Here is an 18246-nt window from a genome sequence, read left to right as displayed (position 1 = left end):
CCTCTCTCCCTCTCTCTCTCTCCCTGACTTCAGAGCCGACCGCTTTATTTTACAGTTGCTTAGCAACAGACTGGCATGTGTGTGTTTGAGTGCGAGTGTGTGTTGCAGAGCGGGAGGAGAGGATGTGGGAGAGAGAAAGGAGTTCAAGTCCTCAACTCTCTCTCTCTCACTGTCTCTCTTTCAGAAGTGTGGATGGGTGTTGAATATTTCTGCTCTCAGCAGCAGTCTGTCTCAGTATTGTGGAGGCTGTTGTTGCTTCAGACATCCAGTTCAATATGACACTGACGGAGAGTTGGTTAAGATGCCAACTACAACTCCTTGGTATGTCTTAGGATGGAAGAGGAGATTGAGAGAAAAGTAAAATAACTTGTGTTATTTGGGATAAAAGGATAAAACATTCTTCATTTATTAATTTTTTGAGAGTTTCTGCCAAATACGAGCAGATTACATTTGAATTTGAGTTGTCTGCAGCAGAAACAGTATCGTTAAATACCTTTCTTACTGCTGAAATTCCGATGGCCGAGTGCCACGTATGCATGTTGCAATGCCAGCGAGCAGACTGTGTCACACTTTTGTGAGGTGAATGGCTTGAGGGAGACACGAGCTTGCCCTCTAGGTTTTAACACATTTAGGAAGTGTTGTTAGATGTGAGACAACCCTCTCAAAGGAACTGACCTGTCTTTGCGGAGACTTGTACTAAAAAACTGTAAAGCCAGATTTTTCATTACACAGTCCACAGTAGCTATACTTTGTGATATGAAAAACATATATAAGCCAATGAGGTGAAATTCAAAGAAAGGGTGCATTGAAAAATAGTCAAGACAAGGCCAGAACATTGACTTTTATCATGTAGGTACTGTTTTTTTTTTTTGACATTAAGGTCAGATTATTGTCAGCATCCTGCAATCCTCAGAGTGAATTTACCTACCGAGGCCTGGCCCTTTACCGTCAATGCTTCGGCTGCACAGCTGCAGTCGGCCTCTCAGGGTGCTCACTCGAGGGTAAGAACACATCAGGCAGCCGGAGAATTTTAAAAACGCTGCGTTATGAATATTGAAATGGCTGAAAGAAAACATATGGGAGGTGTTAGCCTAATGTGGTGCGAGAAGAAAGTGCAGAAAACTGAGAGCTATTTTTGTTCGCTTCAGAGGCTCACAGCTCTTGACCACCAGCTTTAAATCTCAAAGCTGCGGCTTCAGTTTGGTGCGAAAACATCCTGATCTAACTGCGCTTCTGACACGTTCATACAGAATATTGCTGAATAGGCAGAGATAATGGCTGGCTTGTTCAGGAGAGCTCACCCACGGCTCTACAACAAAGACACTGGCATGGTTACCGACAAACATAAAAGCCAGTAACTCATACAGGAGCCACGGACAAACCGGACACGTTTTGCAACCTTTAGATGAACCGTCCATTCCTTTTTTTACCCTCACCCTTGATAAAGAGCAGCTCTGATACCAGATGGAGAGGGACCTGATCTGTGGTGACTGCAATATGGTGTTTCGCTCCGCCGCGCTGCTGGAGAAACACAAAGCCCGGTTCTGCATTAGGCCTGGGACCAGGAGCGAGGCCGGACACATTTGGGTGCAACGACACGGCTCTGAGCTCCCGATGAGAGACAGACCCGGGTGTGAGGACCCCAAACAGACAAGAACACCTGACCTTGTTCAGGTAAGTGAGTCATGGTGATCTGGTAAAGGAGAGCCAGGTCTAAGCAGGTGGATTAGCTGAGCCTACATTTTTTAGGCTAAACAATGAATAATTTAATAATGAGAGTAATCATCAGATTGACAATGAAAACCAGAGTGGTACTCAGCAGAGTGCATTCCCCTTTAATTCCCCTTTAATTCAGTTGAAGCTAATCCAATATCATACTTGATAGCCCTGTTTCACTCCAAATGTTAAACCATCCATAACTTCTCATCCATAATTTCCAGATCTAGGATGCACATCGAATTGTACTCACTCACAGAGACCAGTGACCTAAATATGACTGACTTTGAAACCGTCCCATCTCTCTCCATGAAGACAGGAAGAGAGAGGTCCTGGATATCCATCCCTTTATTCAGATCTGCATCAGCCCTACATCCAAGTTTCATGGAGTGTTTGTACTACAACTGCTTCATTTCAAACTGATTTTTGCATTGATTGTCATATTAATGAACTGATATGACAGTGTAGCATGTGTTTAATTTTATTCAGATAGTACCTGACCGGCTATTACAGAAAATGACAAGTCTGAGAAATCTGTTTATGGGTCCAGGTCTGTGTCTTGAGTTCAGACTGGAGCTGGTTAATGGGGCGTCTCTGTCGTCGTAGAGAAAGAAGCAGATGAGATTAAAAAAAACAGTCGATGTGTCTTTGTGTCTCTTTGTGTGCGCAGCTGAGAGGTCATCCCAGGAACGTGAGCAGGCGGAGGAGTGTTGATGCCAAACCGAAGTCAGCAAGAGCAGAAGACACAGCAGCGACCAGTCAGACAGCGAGTGCTGCTCCGCAAGACCTCACAGATGAGGTGAAGCTGGACCATTAACACTTAAAATGCACTGGAGCGAAATAAAACATCTTAAACACAACGACAAAACAAGAAGCACTTATCAACTGTTGACTACCTGAAATCCATTACTGCTTTAGCTGAGATTCATAAGATAATTCATAAGATCCAGATGAAGGTGTCAGAGCAACATTGTGCGCCTCTCTGTTCATTTTAGTTGTCATTTACCAACTACAGCTATATTATATAGACAAACACATATACTCATTCAAGTATTTGAACTAATTCTTGCCAAGGATACATTTTATGTGTTAAGATCAATATCTAATATAAAAAAAAATGTCTATGTTCTGACTTTTAGTTTCACAAGTCGAGGATGACCGTTGAAGAAAATCTGTCAGACTGGTCTAACAGGACCACAGACCAGGAGGTGGACTCAAGTTTCTTGTGTCAGCCTTTTTTCTCTCATACAGTCATACTTTTCCTTTCCCCTCTTATTCCTCTGAGCGTTTCATTGCATGGCACTCAGTGAGCACTTCAGTCATGACAAGGTGCAATAAGTGTGCACATTTCTTCTATATTGTAAAATGTTTTAATAATAGATTAGGTCATAAACCACTGCTGTCAGAGTTACACACAGGTCACTCCGAGCGAGGACGACAGTACATTTTTATGACGCTGGGTCTGAGAGTGACAAAGGAAATGAATTATTTTGCTCCGGGATGAAACATGTTTAGGAGCCTGTGCTGTGCATGAATGTATTCATTTATAAACATGGTCTTCAGGCGACTGGGCGTCAGCTGGGTCACAGTGAGAGACTGAAGGAGATGAGGGAAATGGCAGCGCTCCATGAGCGCCAACTGGCCCTGATACATGCTCACAACCAGCAGCTGGAGCAGCAGAGAGACGGTGAGGAACAAATGCCATGAACCGCCTGAGACCTTGTAATCCAAACATCCTCCTCAGCTTTTGTGTAAAGATCGGTGCTGAAATTTCCCTCAAATGCACACTCAATAGTGACCTCAAAGACAGTGTTAATTTGTGTGTCTGTGTCTGTGTGTGTGTGTGTATGTGTGTGTGTGTGTCAGAGCTGGCCCATCAGGCGAGTGTCCTGTCTGAGCAGAGCAAACCAGCTCACCTGGAGAGTCTGCTGATGGAGCTCAGAGAACAGGAGGAGAGAAACGACGAGACGCTGCAACAGCTCGCTGAACATCTCCATGTGTTACAGTAAGACTCTCCATGTCCTGGAAATGTTAACCAGTGTGAGGCTTTTAGGTGCTCTTATCAGATGTTTACATGCTTAGCAAAGTGAAAATAACAACAATACATTTGTCTTGAAAATCTGTACGTAAATAATCTCTATAAAACTGGCCTCTGTCTGCGACGCTGTGGTTTGTCACAATTTGGGGTCCAAAAACCCTCCCAGCAAACCATGAAATCACAGACACTGCTCATTACTGAATGCACACACTCTTGCAAGGACACTAAATGGAGATGGACAAATAGATTAAGAACAAATCTCGTACTCTTACTGTACTCTCATGTATACACTACACAGCTATTATTTAATATAGGCTGGAAGACACTTTAAAGATATGTTTTATGTATCCAAATCAAACATAGCTAGAAAGCAAGAAATGGTAAACCCGAAAATATGTGAGGCACCATTTAATGTTATTTAAAAAAAATAATTGATCAAAACACAAATTGAATGTTGCAAGGAAGCATTGGTAGCTAGTTAACATGCAAAGCTAGCCTTTAGAAATTATAAGTGATGCTTGCAACCCTAGTTATGTTAGCTAGCGAGCAAATAGCAAGAACCTTTCTAATGGAAAAACGTTTCAGCTAAAATTAGTAATACATTTGTTACTTTCTAGTCAGCATGCAGTGTTAACAAATATTGTGGCTATGTTCAGTTTAATTCAAACAAAACTTTAATGTTTCGAACTTTTTGAGAGGTTACGTTAGCTAGTCAGCTAAGACGCCTTCACAAGCAAAGCTAACCTCGCATCAACAAGGTTACTGTATGTGATGCTAACAATGCTACTCAGGTTAGCTTGCAAGCAGTGAAGGAACAAACCTGTTGTGATGAAAAACGTTTCAGAATCTGCATCTAAATGTTGTAATGCATTCCTAGCCTTCCTGTCAGGTTAGAATGAACCGTGGCTATGTTTGGTTTAATTTGTTCAAAAAGGCAAACTTAAATGTTGCAAAAAAAACAGTCACATTACATAAGCAACCTTACCTTTATCCTGAGTCCTTTTGTCTCCAATTTTCTCTTCTCCCGCTCTTCATGACAGTCCTCAAGTGTCTGTTAGGAGCTATTTGGGTGACGCTGCTCGGTTCATCAGAATAACTTGTGACAGGACATTTCATGCTGCAGTAACAAGCTGACTCAACAGGATGGCCCTGCCACCAAAAAAAAAAGATGACCAAACGCATGGCTACAGAGAGCTGAAGTCACACCTATTACGGTTTCCCTCATGGGAACTTCTTTCAGAAAAAACTCTGTTGCTGTATCACAATTCAGGGTCTGCATCCTTGGAAGGACCCGGCCTTTGCGGTCTTCGAATGTGAGTCCTTCGGAGAGACCTTGTTAACCGTGTCAGCCGTTGTTAAATGGAATGGTATAGCCTTTGGAGCATATCTTGCGTCACGTCATGTTTTACCCTTATATCACGATTTCTGCCACCCAGGCCCACGAAAGTGGCCATCTACACAACGCGATGTCGCCATTTTCTCTCTTTCTTTCTTCTTTTTCGGGCGCCCAAAGGGAGATATCCCGCGCATCTTGGGATATGTGAGGCCATGAAGGATAGTAGCGGTGCATCCTCCAAAAAGAGGGAAAAGAAGGCCGCGTTTGTGGGCAGCATTTGGAGGGGTCTTTGAATTGGGACAGCCTTCGCGCGGCGTTGTGGCGTAATTGGCCCTTCAAATGCTCCTTCGAAGGATGCAGACCCTGAATTAAGACACAGCATGTATGGGAGTGAATGGAGAGAGACAAAAAAAATGTCTGAGTTATGTCATGAATCACACCTAATGATTGTCAGTTTGAAAGATCATTTTCCACATCAATAAATTAATTAATTAATTAAACACCAAGACGTCAAAATACGTAATTTTAAAGACTCCACAGCCAATAGTCGAGTCAGTGGCATCCTCTTGTTGAACAGTTGCCATGACCTTCTACTTAAACATTGCAGAGCTGCTCCTACTAGCAGTGCAGTCCATGTGTATCATCACAATGATTTTTAAGCACTTATGTTAAAATATGGGAGGAATGTTGCTTAAAAATCTGACAGAAGAAGAATGGTCCTGGGCTGACTGCACTGGGATTCAACAAATAGTTTATTTAATGTGTATTTTTTCGGCTAAATGATGTCGGCACAGACGCATAGGCATACAGAAAGAAATGGATGCTTCTGTGGTGCTCTGCCCCAGAGATGAATATTTAGTGAAATAGTTTTTTTTTTACTCTCCCCCTAGCTGCTGGATGACTCAGAGTGTCAATTATGTGTTTCATCATGCCTGGGTAGTCCCTCATTGTAACATTTGCGGTGGAATAAATTGAATTTCCTATTGTAGGTTAACTCATGGCTGGGAAACTTTCCATAGATGCCAGAATATGATTTAATTTAGATGATCTACTGTGTTTTCTCTTTCTTGTTAGTGTGCGAGAGGTCTCCGTACCTGCTGATCAGCCCAATCCACGCAGGGATGAAGAGATGCATCGCGACAGCTACGAGCTCGTTTCTTGTTCAGACGGCGCTCTCTCTACCCAGATAAAGTACTTACCTACATCCTTCAAGAGCCATTTATCTAAAAGAAGAAAAAAAACACTATTGGAAGAATTAGATGGAGTGCATTTTTTCTCCCCACACAAAGAAAATCAGGTCGTTTATATGTGAATATGAATTGAAGTCTAATGAGCTGCCTGGTTATGTGAGTGTCAGTCAGGTGTCTTTGTTGCAGAGCCCTGCGGCGGGCGTACATGCAGTCAGGTGGGTCGGATCCAGCCATCGTGGCACGAATGATCGACCTGCAGGCAGAAGCCCAAAGCCTGGAGAAGACCCGACCAGCGTCAGCCGGCAAGAGTAAGACTCAGAGTGACGCTGGACAGAAAACATGTGCCGCTTCTCGCTGTATAACTCAACACAGCGGTGCTCAGTGGAGCCTTTATTAAATTTACTCCGTTTAATTTTTTCCCACTCTAAAAACTGATTTCCTCTACCCACCCCACGGTTATTAGATTGTAGTCCTACACTTAAAGATCCCCCCCCCCAGACATGTTTTAAAACACTGTACTTATGACTAATAACGTGTTTTCTCATGTTTTGAATTGATGTTAGCTTTTCATGAGCTAAGAAAACACATTTCAAGCGTTGTGACAACGGATTTTAAGATGATCCAGTGGGTCTGTCGATGGATCATTCAGACGTATGAGGATTTTTTTCTCAACCCATAAATAAACACCGATCATTCCTTGAATTGTGAATATATTAAACAAGTCAATTTCAATGTATTGTGTCTGAAAAAAAAGATACTGATATCAGCCTGTAAACTACCCGTCAGTGTAGAATGCAAACCCGGTCCAGGTCCCAAATTCCCCCAGAAATGAAACAGGACCTCAGAACCTCAGTGTCCTCAGTTATAGCCACAGCCTTCATCACATGTGTATATGCCAGGTACTGGGCCAGTATGGGCTTCCCAACTATTTGTGATGTCACACATTGTGTTCGTATAAGACCGCCTCTGCACATTCAGTACATCGTTCTAAACTGAGCTGCATTACTGTCCAGAGGTGAGGCCTCCTCGGCAGGGTCCGAGCTGGGAGCTGCTGGCAGTGGAGCAGGAGAACCAGAGACTGGAGGAGGAGATCCTCAGGATGCAGCTCGCCAGGGGGCGACGCCACGACAATGAAGGTTGGAGAGTTCTCACAAATAAGAGATGAGGCCCACTGTTGTCGGCCGTATGGAATGAGCTCAAAATAACTGGTGCAGTCCGAGTTCCTCGTGGTTTAATTGTATTGCCGCCATAAAAAATTAGAGAACACACAACCTGAACATCTGAGGTCAGGCCCATTTGCAGAGGGGCTCGATTTGAAGAAAAGCGCAGAGGACCCAGGCTTTCTTCATGTCTTTCTCAGCTCGAAAGTTCAGTGCACTTCTCCACTCTGTTTATCAGTTTACACATTTGAAAAAGGAATATTATATACTGTATGAGCAAGCGTATGGTACAAGAAACAAAGTAAGGCACCTTTTTTTAATTTGTAGAAGTAGGCTGTCTTGGAAAATCTTCTCTACTTTAACTGCCAGGGTTAAAACTTTTGAATGAAATGAGAACGTTTTTTGTGCTCAGTGACAGACATATGAACAAACTGGCTAATTAGCCTGCTAACAAAACGACCAAGGAGCCGAATGAGGCTGTCAAAGGGCGGCATTGGCCGACAAGCTGCCAGTTGGACGGGTCTGTTTTAGGCCTACAGGTACACTGATAGTAAACTCACTACATTATATTATATTTTCTCTAACAGTTTGGTCCTACACTTCACTTCACTGATGATCCTTGCCGTGTGATATATGTAGTTTTATGAGTTGAATTCGCTTCTCAGCAATATTGTCACAAGCCACAAGAGTGTCGTGAAAACAAAATTCCAACCAGTTTTAGTCGTCCTGCCATCAAGGGGACGTTATTTTTAGGTCGATTAAATGTGTGATAGTCCCTGAACCTGACATTGTCATGGACATGAAGAATGAATGCCGTAGATCAATAGCAGTCCCGCACAGAGGACATCTTGTCTTTGCGTGTCCTCTCTCAGCAGTGATGACTGAGCTCGAGCTGATTCAGAGGGAGAACCACCTGCAGATTTCCAGTTCGCAGGCAGAGATGGAGAGAAGCAAAGAAGCGCCCGGGCCCAGGAGACAGCCTCCTCCTCCACCTCCTCCACCTCCTCCCCCTCATCCACCCCCACTCCAAACCAAGACTCACATTTATGCACCTCTCTCACTGGTACATCGTTTTACAGTCGGCGTCAAACTGAATTACACAATTCTGTGAAAGAACACGGCAGACTCCTCTCGACGGGTTCTTATTACTTGCATTTGATCGTGTCATTTAACGGGTCCTGAATCATCGAACGGCGTTTGTCTGTGAGTGACATTAATTCAGATTGCGTTCCTCCTCAGCGTCAGGCCAGATCCTTCTCCTCTCCACCGGGACGGTTCATGTCGGACTCCCTGGACTCTCTGGGTCCGGCCCCCTACAACCCCACGTCAGTTTTACTCGACAAGCCATCCACTATATAAAGCCGATCACACACTGGGCTCACATCATGCATTCATTTCATCATGAGTTCCCTCAAATATCCTCTGTCCTCTGTTGTTTCAGCGCTGGTTTTGTGGTTTTTTATGACATGGTGCTGGGGGCCGAGGTCTCCCAGAGGGCTCTGCGCCTGGTGGCAGCTCTCTACTCAGAGGGTCAGGAGGTGGGACCGCCGACTGCACTGCCCCCTGCCCAGTGCCTGCCTTACACCCACAGCCTCGCCCCTGCAAACTATGCCCTCCTGTCATTCAAACAGTCTGTACCCAGGTATGAGAAAGATCTGCATTTATCAGCATATAGAACTGTGGAGTGACATAACATTTCTGTGGACAAGGCATTTTTAAATTAAATATTAAACCCCAAAATCCACTTTTATTTAGGAAGAAAAAGCATTCGAGAAGCATCAAAACATCACGCATGCCTCTCTCAGACGTTGTCCTCTCTCACATGTACATATATCGGAACATTTCCCCCCGTAGGATCCAGCCGTCACCCTCCTTCTCTCTAGTGGTGGAGGTGCACGCAGCAAGAGATCTGGACGTTCACGCTCAGGAAGTCTTTAAACTGGCACCCTGCGGCTGGGCGCAAATGCAACTCTTTGATCAGTTCAACCAGGTAAAAATGGATTTACTGATCGATTGGTTTTGCATTATTGCGTCATGCACAAACAATATGCCCAGCCCAAACAGGCTTACAGAACACCATTACTTAGAAAAGGGTGATCAGGGGCCTTATTACAAGAACATCCGATCTGAAATCCTATCCTCACTCAGTTTAATGACATTCAGAATTTTCTGTATCGCTGAAAGAATTTAAGTTAGGAACTGTGAGTCGAGATGGCACAAACCCTGCCCTGCATTCAAAATGACCGCCCAAAATGGCAGTAAAACTACTGTTAAGTGTGTATGGCGATGACAATGAAGATGAGGAGCAACAGAAACACCAAAATATCCAGATTGAAATGCTACTCAGCCTGTTGGAGAAGCTAATACTCATGAAGCAGCTAACACTGATGAAGTTTAAAAAACCAACACCCATGTTAGACACTTAGAAGAGCTAGCTAACACTGATGTTAGCCTGCAAGAGAAGCTAAGAGTGATGTTAGCATGGTGGAGAAGCTAACACTGATGTTAGCCCTTCAGGTCTAGCTAGCAAGATTCATTCTCCGATAATAAAATGATTACGGTACATATACTGTAATTCAACTCCCTCAAAAACAGTAATTACCTACAACAGGGTACATAGTAACATGTTGTGCATTACTGAAATTATTGTAAATATATACCACTTGGAATAAGTGTTTCTGTTACAGGTGTTCTATTCTGTTCACTGTGTTCTCAGAGAGATTACACCGAGTCAGGCCTCAGCTCAGTTCACATCATGTTGTTGATGATTATCAAACAACACTTTTACTAATTTTCATTTTTTGTCATGCAAATCTAAATCACCATCCAATGTTTTTGTGTATATGGACACTTTAACATCTTGTCTCCACTAACAGCTCCATAGTGGCCACTGGAGGGTGCCGCTGCGCTGTCTGCCTATTAGACCCTCATTGAGCCTTGCTCAGCTCAACTCAGTGCCCCAGGTACACAGACCTCCAGGGGTATTTTGGGCAAACACCTGAACACAGCATTTTCTACATAAACAGTGCTGTTCATTATCCACCCAAGTTTACATAGATGTTCTGTTTTGGGCTGATGCAGCTTTTCCAAGGCTGAAGCAAGGCAGTAAATGACACACCTGACCTGAATATATGTTTCTGTGAACCTCAGGTGGGCAACATGGAGCTGTGTGTACGTTTGGTCAATGGGCGAGACGAAGATGTACAAACTCTGGCAAAGCCTGACCCGGCCAGCACCAGCCACTATAAATATCCAGCTATGGTAGGCCAAATTTTTATTTTTCCTTCTAAATTGCAGTGATATAAAACCTTAACATCTAATCTACCATAATCGATTGTAGGAATTTGTCAAGATGTCATCTTTAGTCTGTAAATGTTAATGAGAATATTACCCTCAAGTACTGCAATACCAGTGTCATAAAGTACCAAAATTCATATTTGGGTAATCAGGTTAAAATATAACTTGAATGTAATAATTACCTGTGGAACAGGTAGCATCACCTGAGGGCATTTTGTTATCACATTGAAGTATACGCCAATTTTGTTTTAGAACACACACAAAAAAAAAAAAAACCGCAAGCTTCAATGTGGTGCTGTTGTTTCTCATTGTCTCTATTCAGAGGTCCTCATATCCTGCATCCGTCAGTGGTAATGCAGCACTGCCAGTTTCAGTTGATCCACAGCCCACTGGAGGGGATCAACTCTCACCCCTTTTACTGTTCAATGATCACCAAGACCCTCCACCTACAGAGGAGGCCAGGCACAGTTGAAAACCTCTCAACCAGGATGGAGCAGTATGAACTTTTGTCCTTTAAAAAGAAAGGGCATTTTCTTTTCTGTTATGGGTGAGATATGCAGGAGTCTAAACGGTAGAAGCCCAGTAATCCAAGACTGTCTTCGTGTAGCAGTAAAATGATGGAAAAGAGCAGAGATTTCCACTTTTAAACTGAACTGTGTAATTTGAATCAAGTGACTTCGATTTGTTAGAATGATGCAATCTGCAAATAATTAAAGTGATTACTTACCTCAGTCATTTGGTCCATGAAATAGCAGGGAACAGTATAATTTCCCAGAAAGTCTAAAAGAATCCCATGATACAAACTTACATCTGCAAAAATTTTTTTTATTCTTTTACTACAAGTATACAAAACTGGACAGACAAGTCTATGAAAATGGATCTTATTTACAGAAACAAAGTGTTGGAGGGGGAGGGGCTGGATAGGCATGCTGTGCTGGTTTTGTAGATCAGGAAAGATGAGGATGGTCACGCTGAAGACTTGACATGGGATGACTGGCTGGCAGGCTACAGGGAAGAAGGAAAACAAAATTAAAAACGGCAGGAAAGGCACAAACATTCTGCTGCACATCTCTGGGGAAGTGTTTTCAGATGGCTGGTTTGTCTTCGATGGCTCTTTTAAGAGCGACATCTGCTGCAGTTTCATCTACAAATATAACTGTAGAAAGAAACATTTAGACAGAGATGAGCTTTGAGCAATGAAAATACAGTGTTCTGTACTTTAACCACAGATGCAGCTGCATGTCTATTTAGAAGCCCTGAACACTACCGTTTGCATCATACAGATAAAAAAAACAAAACACTGTCAAGTCTGTCACCTTTATATCATCTCGAGTCTAGACGGCCAGTAGCCACAGACTTTGTATCAGCACAAGAATCCAGATGACCTAAAGCATTAAATTAAACAGGATTCTTCCAGGCTTCCTTAGTAGTTTTGAGTATGTTTTCCTGCATTCAGAGTGCAACATTTAAGCCTTTACAGATGGCTTACAGCTCCTGAATCACCACCAGAAGCCACATGCAACTACCAGCTACTGCATGTCTGGCCATCCCCTCCATCTCAATCTCTGGAGTACGTAGGACAGAAGCCTATCACTCGCCTCCTGTGATTTTCCCTCCTCGACTCCATTGCCGTTGCTGGCACTAGAGTCACCGCTGCCATTAACTGAGGCTTCCTGTTTCGCTTGTTTAGCATCAGTGTCCTTTACTGGGCTCTCCTCCTCTGGTTTCCTCTGTGTAGAAACATAAAACCATGACAAAGGGGAGGGGAAGAGAAGACTGAACGCTTCTGTGCACAACAATGCAAACAACCTTTAACAATAAAAAAGGTTGACATTTAGAGGGAAACTGGAACCAAAATGTTGATGCCAAGGAGCATTCACTAATGTCAAGGTCAAGCACACTGGCATCATGCACACAAATAAGCAAATAAAACCATAAATCAGAGCATTAAGCAGCATCACAACGCAACCACCTACACTCACTCACCACAGCTACAGTAAGATGACCAACAGCAGTCACTTCAAACCACAACACACAAGCTAAAGACTGACATGCTCAGAAAGACTCAACATCCCAACAACCAATGCAGTCACACATAGTCCTTGCAACAAAGTGAGCGGCACATGGCCAGCTTCAATATAGAGATGATTACAGCTCCAGTGACGGTTTTAACTTCATGATCAATTCATTGGCTCCATTTTGTTGTCTGAACAATCAAGAAAAAAGAAAAAAAGATGGCAGGAGGAGATCAGTGGGCCTAACCTTTTTCCTGACGAGGTGAGAGATGTCTGAGGCGGCTTTGGAAGACGAGGCACTGCCAGATGATTTCACTGGGATCTGAAATGGAAAAGTTGAGGTGTTGTGGCATTAATGCGTGTTACTAATGTGACATGGAAGAGTTTTAAAATGTGCGCAAATACTGTTTTTACTTGGCTGGCTGTTGTAAATGCTGAAGACGACGAAGGCCCTCCATTTTCACACAGGAATGCTGATGAGGTTGAGGCTCCACCCTGCAAGAGGTCAGTCAGTCACCCAAAAGCTGAAGCTGCAAATTTAGTTATCTCTACTGCACCCAAAAAAACAAAAAAAAAACAAACCCAGTTGCAGCTGGACACTTAATACCAAGCCGGGCAAGCCAACATAAACCAAATTACATTTTCTGCCATGATTTTCATCCTCTGACAAGCGTTTACTCACTAGTGTCTGCTGGATGGCCTGGGAGGCGGCGCTGGCTGTTCTCTGGCTTTCCTTGGCATCCTCGACCTTTTCTCTGATGTCAGGCAGAAGCTGCTTCAGCTCCTCCATCTCCACTTTCTCTTCCGCTGCCCCATCTGTTCCTTCTGCTGCAGCGATCACCTCCTGCAACATAGCTTTACACCGACCATCATAGATTAGTACATCACACAGTGCAGGTAATGCCCTCCACACAAGTCCACACCAGTCACTATTTATGCTGCTCTTCAGAGGGGGAAACCTACCAAGACGGGTCTCGATGACCTTTATGGAGCTGTTGTAGTGCTGGATGGCCTGGCTGTACTGATCCATGTAGCACAGTGTGGTGGCAACGTGATAGTGGGTCTCTGCCAGCAGACGACTGTGGGGAGGAAGGTGCTTCAGCTGCAGGGAAAGACACTCCTGGAAGTCTTCCAGCGCCTGGGGATAGTTACCTGGAGAACGGAACAGGTGGGACTCAATACCACTTTTGAAGAATGTTAGGGACCCCAAGTGCCTCGCAAGTAGTGAGAAAAAGGATTGAATGTTTAGTGTACGCTTCAGGCCACGCATTACTTTGATTAGAAAGAGTTAAGAAATGGCAAAACATCAAGGACCCAAGACAAGTATCAACTATGAATAAGTGTTTAAAAAAAAACGAAAAAAAAAAAAACATGAAAATAATCACTACACAAATGTTCTGTGAGCAGCCAACAAGGGATTCTATAAGATGCCATGACAGGATAGTATCAAGGCTTAGGAATAACCAGGGGCTTCATTTAAAAAAAAAAAAAAATGTTCTTGGATCTACTTTTCAGGTGCGGGGCTTAGGTTCCACTCAAAACATATTTAAGCAGGTTCCCGGGATTCCCATTTGTAGCTTGTGTGATCCATTAATCTTAATGAGTTTAGTACAGATGAGACCTTTCAATCCTGGAAATTCAATGCGCTGTATGAAACCCACCTGATTCAGCACTGACTTCTCCGAGTTTTAGATATGTCTGGGCTGCCATCAGCTGGTCGTCTTTGCCTTCTTGTCTGTGGGAACAAGTTCAATGACAGATTTTATAAGGTGACCTGACCTGCTTGAACTTGTGAACTGCCAACAGGCTTGCTTTTGCTGTCGTTCTTATTCTACCATCAAGTTCCTCTTGCAGTGCTGAACTTACCTTTTGTAGATTACTTTAGCCACCTCCAGCATCTCCCACGCCAACTGCAAATTCCCGACTTCATCCTCTTCCTGAAAGGTAAGAAAGGCATACATCAAAAATATCCAATTAGGTTAGACTTATTAAAGTGGAATCTGTCTAACGAGAGCTCACCTTATCCTGTCCATTTGTCTCTCCATCTTCATCGTCTTCATCGTCGTCGTCATCATCATCATCTGTTGAAACAGAATGGCAGTTATACAGGGATAGATCTCATTTTCCAACAAGTCACAGTGAAGGCAAATTCACCATTTCACCTAAAGGTGCAGTAAGCCCTTTCTCTGGTGCATTTTCCCTTCACCTTTTTTAAACACCTGTGAACTGGCCCAGTTATTTTAGGTCAGGAAATAAGACTGTGCTCCGCCCATGCACACAAACTGTTCTGAATCCAAAATTTAACTGCCCTCAGGTTCCTCGTCACCCTGTTCAGCATCCGTCTTTGATTCCTCGTCTTTTGAGTCCTCTTGCTTTGCCTCCGTCGTCTCTCCATTCACAGTTTCTTTTCCAGGAGTCAGACTTTCCTTGACACCATTCACAGGAGCACCTGGGCTTTTCTCCTCTCCATTCACATCAGCCATCTGGACTGAACTTGGAGGTTCCGCTGATCCATTCACATGTTTGACTGGAGACTCGGCCACACCATTTTCCTTGCCCGCCTCAGTCTTTTCTTCCTCTGCCATTGCATCATACACCTGCTTTCGTAGCTCATCTCTAGTTTTTTCTGCACCACAGTGGCATTTGAAAAATTACCTTCACATTAGATTGCATCTTCAAAGTACAAATTCAGTTTCTGTGACAAACACTTGCCTGAAAGCTCACAACTGATTTTGTTAGAAGAATCAACTACACCAATACTGCATTTGTACATGACTGGAAAGGAAGGGAGGAAACTCAACCTTCTTGCATTTGAGCCAATAGTGTTGGAAAAACACAGACACTGACACCAAAGTGCTGTCTAGCTTCTTACCTGCTCCAGACATGTGCAAGTCTGACTTGTCTTACTTACATAAGTCCTGTGTTTAACCGAGACTTAAGAAAGCACATGCAAGTTAATATACCTGAGAGAGTGCGAGACAGACGGATGCTTCCGACTTAACAAAATGTTTCCTCAATTTGCCTTGCTTGGAATGAAAATCGAAAACAGTGTTTTTACAAAAACTAAGTTAATGTTGAGACAAAAAAACAAAAACAAAAAACAAACACTGACAATATCCATCTTAAATCACTTGTGATCCTGCTCCTTTAAGAGGAAATGCTTTTGTGATGACAGAAACACACTTAATACTGACCATCAAGATTGTTGGCACTCTCAATATTGGAGTTGCTTGGCTGCTCCTCTTCCTCTGACTCTTCTGGGACTCCCTCCAGTGCATTGCCAAGGACACTGTTCTCCATCCTACCAAAAAAAAAAAAAAAAAACGACAAAGAACAGAATAGCCAAAGTAAACAAAATGGGTACTGCTATAACAAGGAAAAAGGGTCAAGCTGAAAAACTGTCAACATCAAGTTCTCATTTAGCAGACGCTTCTGTCAAAAGCAACTTGCATCAAGTACATTTGTCACAACAAGTACTGTTAAAACCAGCTTTTTTCTTTTTAATACAAAGAACTAGCAGACCTTACAGAAGCTCAGACTATTAAAGAGGCTTGAAAATATGAGTGCTTCAGAGTTGTGTTAGCAATGGCAGGAAACTGCCCTGAGACACATGGATACAGCAGCCCATTTACTAACATTTATAGACTTCAGTTTTGCACAATATACAAATTCAACAACTCATGTACATTTATATTTTCTAAAATTTTAAAGGCCTTGATTTTTCCACGACATGTGGGAACTTCCACAGAAATCAGCCAATAGACAATACAAATAACTTAAAAGTAAGTGAGTTATTAAATTAACCCAACCTGGCAAGCTCCAGTAGGGACTTCCCACAGAGGAAGAAGGCCTCACCACACTCGTCTGCAGTGTCCCCATATCTTGCGGCCCTGGCAGACAGACATCACAAGTGTTGATTAGATTAAATGTAGGAATGTGGTAACAAGCAGAGACACATATCAAACTCTTTTACAAACTAAATATAGAAGTCAATACACTACTCATTAGGAATATGGGTGCATATACGCATGTGCACGGATATGCAATAAAGTCAAATGAAATGTGTTGCATTGAGAATATATTCACAAATTTGCAAACATTCAGATATGTTAGAGACTGAACAACCAAGTGAACAACTAAAATAAAGTAATCCAAACTGATAAATCTGCAGACAACAGAAAATGACAATACTTCTGCTTGATAAAATGAGGAAGCATCAATATTAACAGTGATTATCATTTCCCGTGCATTCTCACAGATACTCACAGCATACTGCAGGCGTCCTGGAACACACCGACAGCAGAAACAACATCTCCCATCACAAGATGCTTGTTCCCTGTGCCGATCAGTTTCTTTGCCTCCTCCATGACATCAACAGAGCTGCAGGTTAGGGAAAAAAACAAACAAACACACATGCATGCATGTTTGGTCACCGCTGAATGACTAACGCGACAGGATGCAGCTGTGTTGACTGTCCGGACACTCACCTGTCTGCCGCAGCAGCTGACGATGATGAGCACGGCTTCTCCTCCGCACTGAAAGAGTCACAGTTCAGACTTGAGTTCAGAAATCCGAAACAAACTCTGACCTCATTCTGAGGCACAGCCACAGTCGACACACCTAACTTTCCCTGTCGACTCACATACTTCAAGCTGTTAGCCTCGTCTTATTGTTGTTAGCATCGTATGGCTGTTAGCATGCTAGCCTAGCAGTGGTGGGGTGACAATGTTTGTCAGCAGCGCCGGCAGGCACCACCAGGCACTGTTAGCTAACCTGCCCATTACTTTCACAGTCATTGACCAAGTATGAAAACCTATAGGTGACGCGGCAGGTAATAACCACGCAAGGTCGTCAACTCGGTAGCTACAGGCTAGCTAGCAGTGTTTCCCCCAGCAGACGTTACACAGTGAGAAAATACAAGCGAATCTTACCTCCCAGAGCAGGACGCGGTGGACGTTTCCTCTGGCATTATGTCAGGATAATAGGAAGGACGATGGAAAGAAAAACAGAGGGTCGGTGGGTCCGTCTGCCGTACCGTACCGTGCGGTGGATAAAGTACAGATAGACTTATTGTGAGAGTCTTTGTTGGCGCGCTTAAATAGAGAAAAGAAGGCTTTCTATTTCCGCTTAACTTGGAACGCGGGAGATTGGAGTTAAAGGAGCCGCAGCAACTATCAGGATGCATTCAGGGCCGGTGGGGAAATCTTTATGATAGCTTCATGACAGCGGACGTAACCTAGCAGAATAATGTCAAAGGCAAATAAAGACATTCTGCTGTGTGCTTGTGGGCATATACGAGTGTTAATGATAATGTAAGCGGACTTACTGCATTTTTAAATTAAATTATTCTTCAATTTAATTCAATTTTTAATGTTGATATCAGTAAGCTTTTATCACTCGGTATAGTCAGATTTCCCAGGACTGAATGCAACACTATGTCACGCTAATGTACACCGTGTTATTTTGACGACAGTGCTGTTTTTGGCCTGACAGG

The 18246-nt window shown here is 43.3% G+C and overlaps 2 protein-coding genes across 7 annotated transcripts; one reads left to right on the top strand and one right to left on the bottom strand.

Moving 5' to 3' along the window:
• Positions 1-953: 953 nt before the first annotated feature.
• ccdc17 (coiled-coil domain containing 17) lies at positions 954-11756 on the top strand. Its single transcript, XM_030434234.1, has 15 exons — positions 954-1001; positions 1453-1674; positions 2387-2515; positions 3280-3403; positions 3583-3721; positions 6165-6281; positions 6467-6588; positions 7294-7416; positions 8313-8503; positions 8680-8765; positions 8882-9082; positions 9295-9430; positions 10317-10403; positions 10591-10701; positions 11060-11756. Exons 2-15 carry the CDS (start codon positions 1465-1467, stop codon positions 11207-11209), a joined length of 1926 nt encoding a protein of 641 aa, XP_030290094.1. The 5' UTR covers positions 954-1001; positions 1453-1464; the 3' UTR covers positions 11210-11756.
• On the bottom strand, positions 11542-17911 carry LOC115591865 (histone-binding protein N1/N2). Of its 6 annotated transcripts, none has more exons than XM_030434236.1 (15): positions 17684-17911; positions 17240-17287; positions 17019-17132; positions 16562-16642; positions 15947-16053; positions 15061-15378; positions 14772-14833; positions 14619-14689; positions 14414-14487; positions 13716-13904; positions 13435-13607; positions 13167-13247; positions 13000-13074; positions 12336-12467; positions 11542-11742 (listed from the first exon to the last, which is right to left on the bottom strand). In XM_030434236.1, the coding sequence occupies exons 1-15, from the start codon at positions 17719-17721 to the stop codon at positions 11704-11706; spliced, it is 1602 nt and encodes a 533-aa protein (XP_030290096.1). In that variant the 5' UTR covers positions 17722-17911; the 3' UTR covers positions 11542-11703. The 6 variants fall into 6 exon arrangements, with proteins under 6 accessions (XP_030290096.1, XP_030290097.1, XP_030290098.1 ...); XM_030434237.1 differs by having other exon boundaries at positions 14772-14828; positions 15062-15378; XM_030434238.1 differs by having other exon boundaries at positions 14772-14825; positions 15062-15378.
• Between the last annotated feature and the right edge of the window lie 335 nt (positions 17912-18246).

This window comes from Sparus aurata, chromosome 11 (genome assembly GCF_900880675.1).
Source record: "Sparus aurata chromosome 11, fSpaAur1.1, whole genome shotgun sequence".
Taxonomy (NCBI): Eukaryota; Metazoa; Chordata; class Actinopteri; order Spariformes; family Sparidae; genus Sparus; species Sparus aurata.
This window is presented reverse-complemented; position numbering and strand designations above follow the sequence as displayed.

Excerpts from the sequence above, each read along its gene's own strand:
- ccdc17 (XM_030434234.1), top strand. The coding sequence starts at position 1,465 with ATGGAGAGGGACCTGATCTGTGGTGACTGCAATATGGTGTTTCGCTCC. Across the intron at positions 1,675-2,386 it reads GAACACCTGACCTTGTTCAG|CTGAGAGGTCATCCCAGGAA; the intron begins GTAAGTGAGTCA and ends TTGTGTGCGCAG. Across the intron at positions 6,589-7,293 it reads ACCAGCGTCAGCCGGCAAGA|AGGTGAGGCCTCCTCGGCAG; the intron begins GTAAGACTCAGA and ends ATTACTGTCCAG.
- LOC115591865 (XM_030434236.1), bottom strand. The coding sequence starts at position 17,721 with ATGCCAGAGGAAACGTCCACCGCGTCCTGCTCTGGGAG. Across the intron at positions 16,643-17,018 it reads CAGGACGCCTGCAGTATGCT|GGCCGCAAGATATGGGGACA; the intron begins GTGAGTATCTGT and ends TCTGTCTGCCAG. Across the intron at positions 13,248-13,434 it reads AGGCCATCCAGCAGACACTA|GGTGGAGCCTCAACCTCATC; the intron begins GTGAGTAAACGC and ends GACCTCTTGCAG.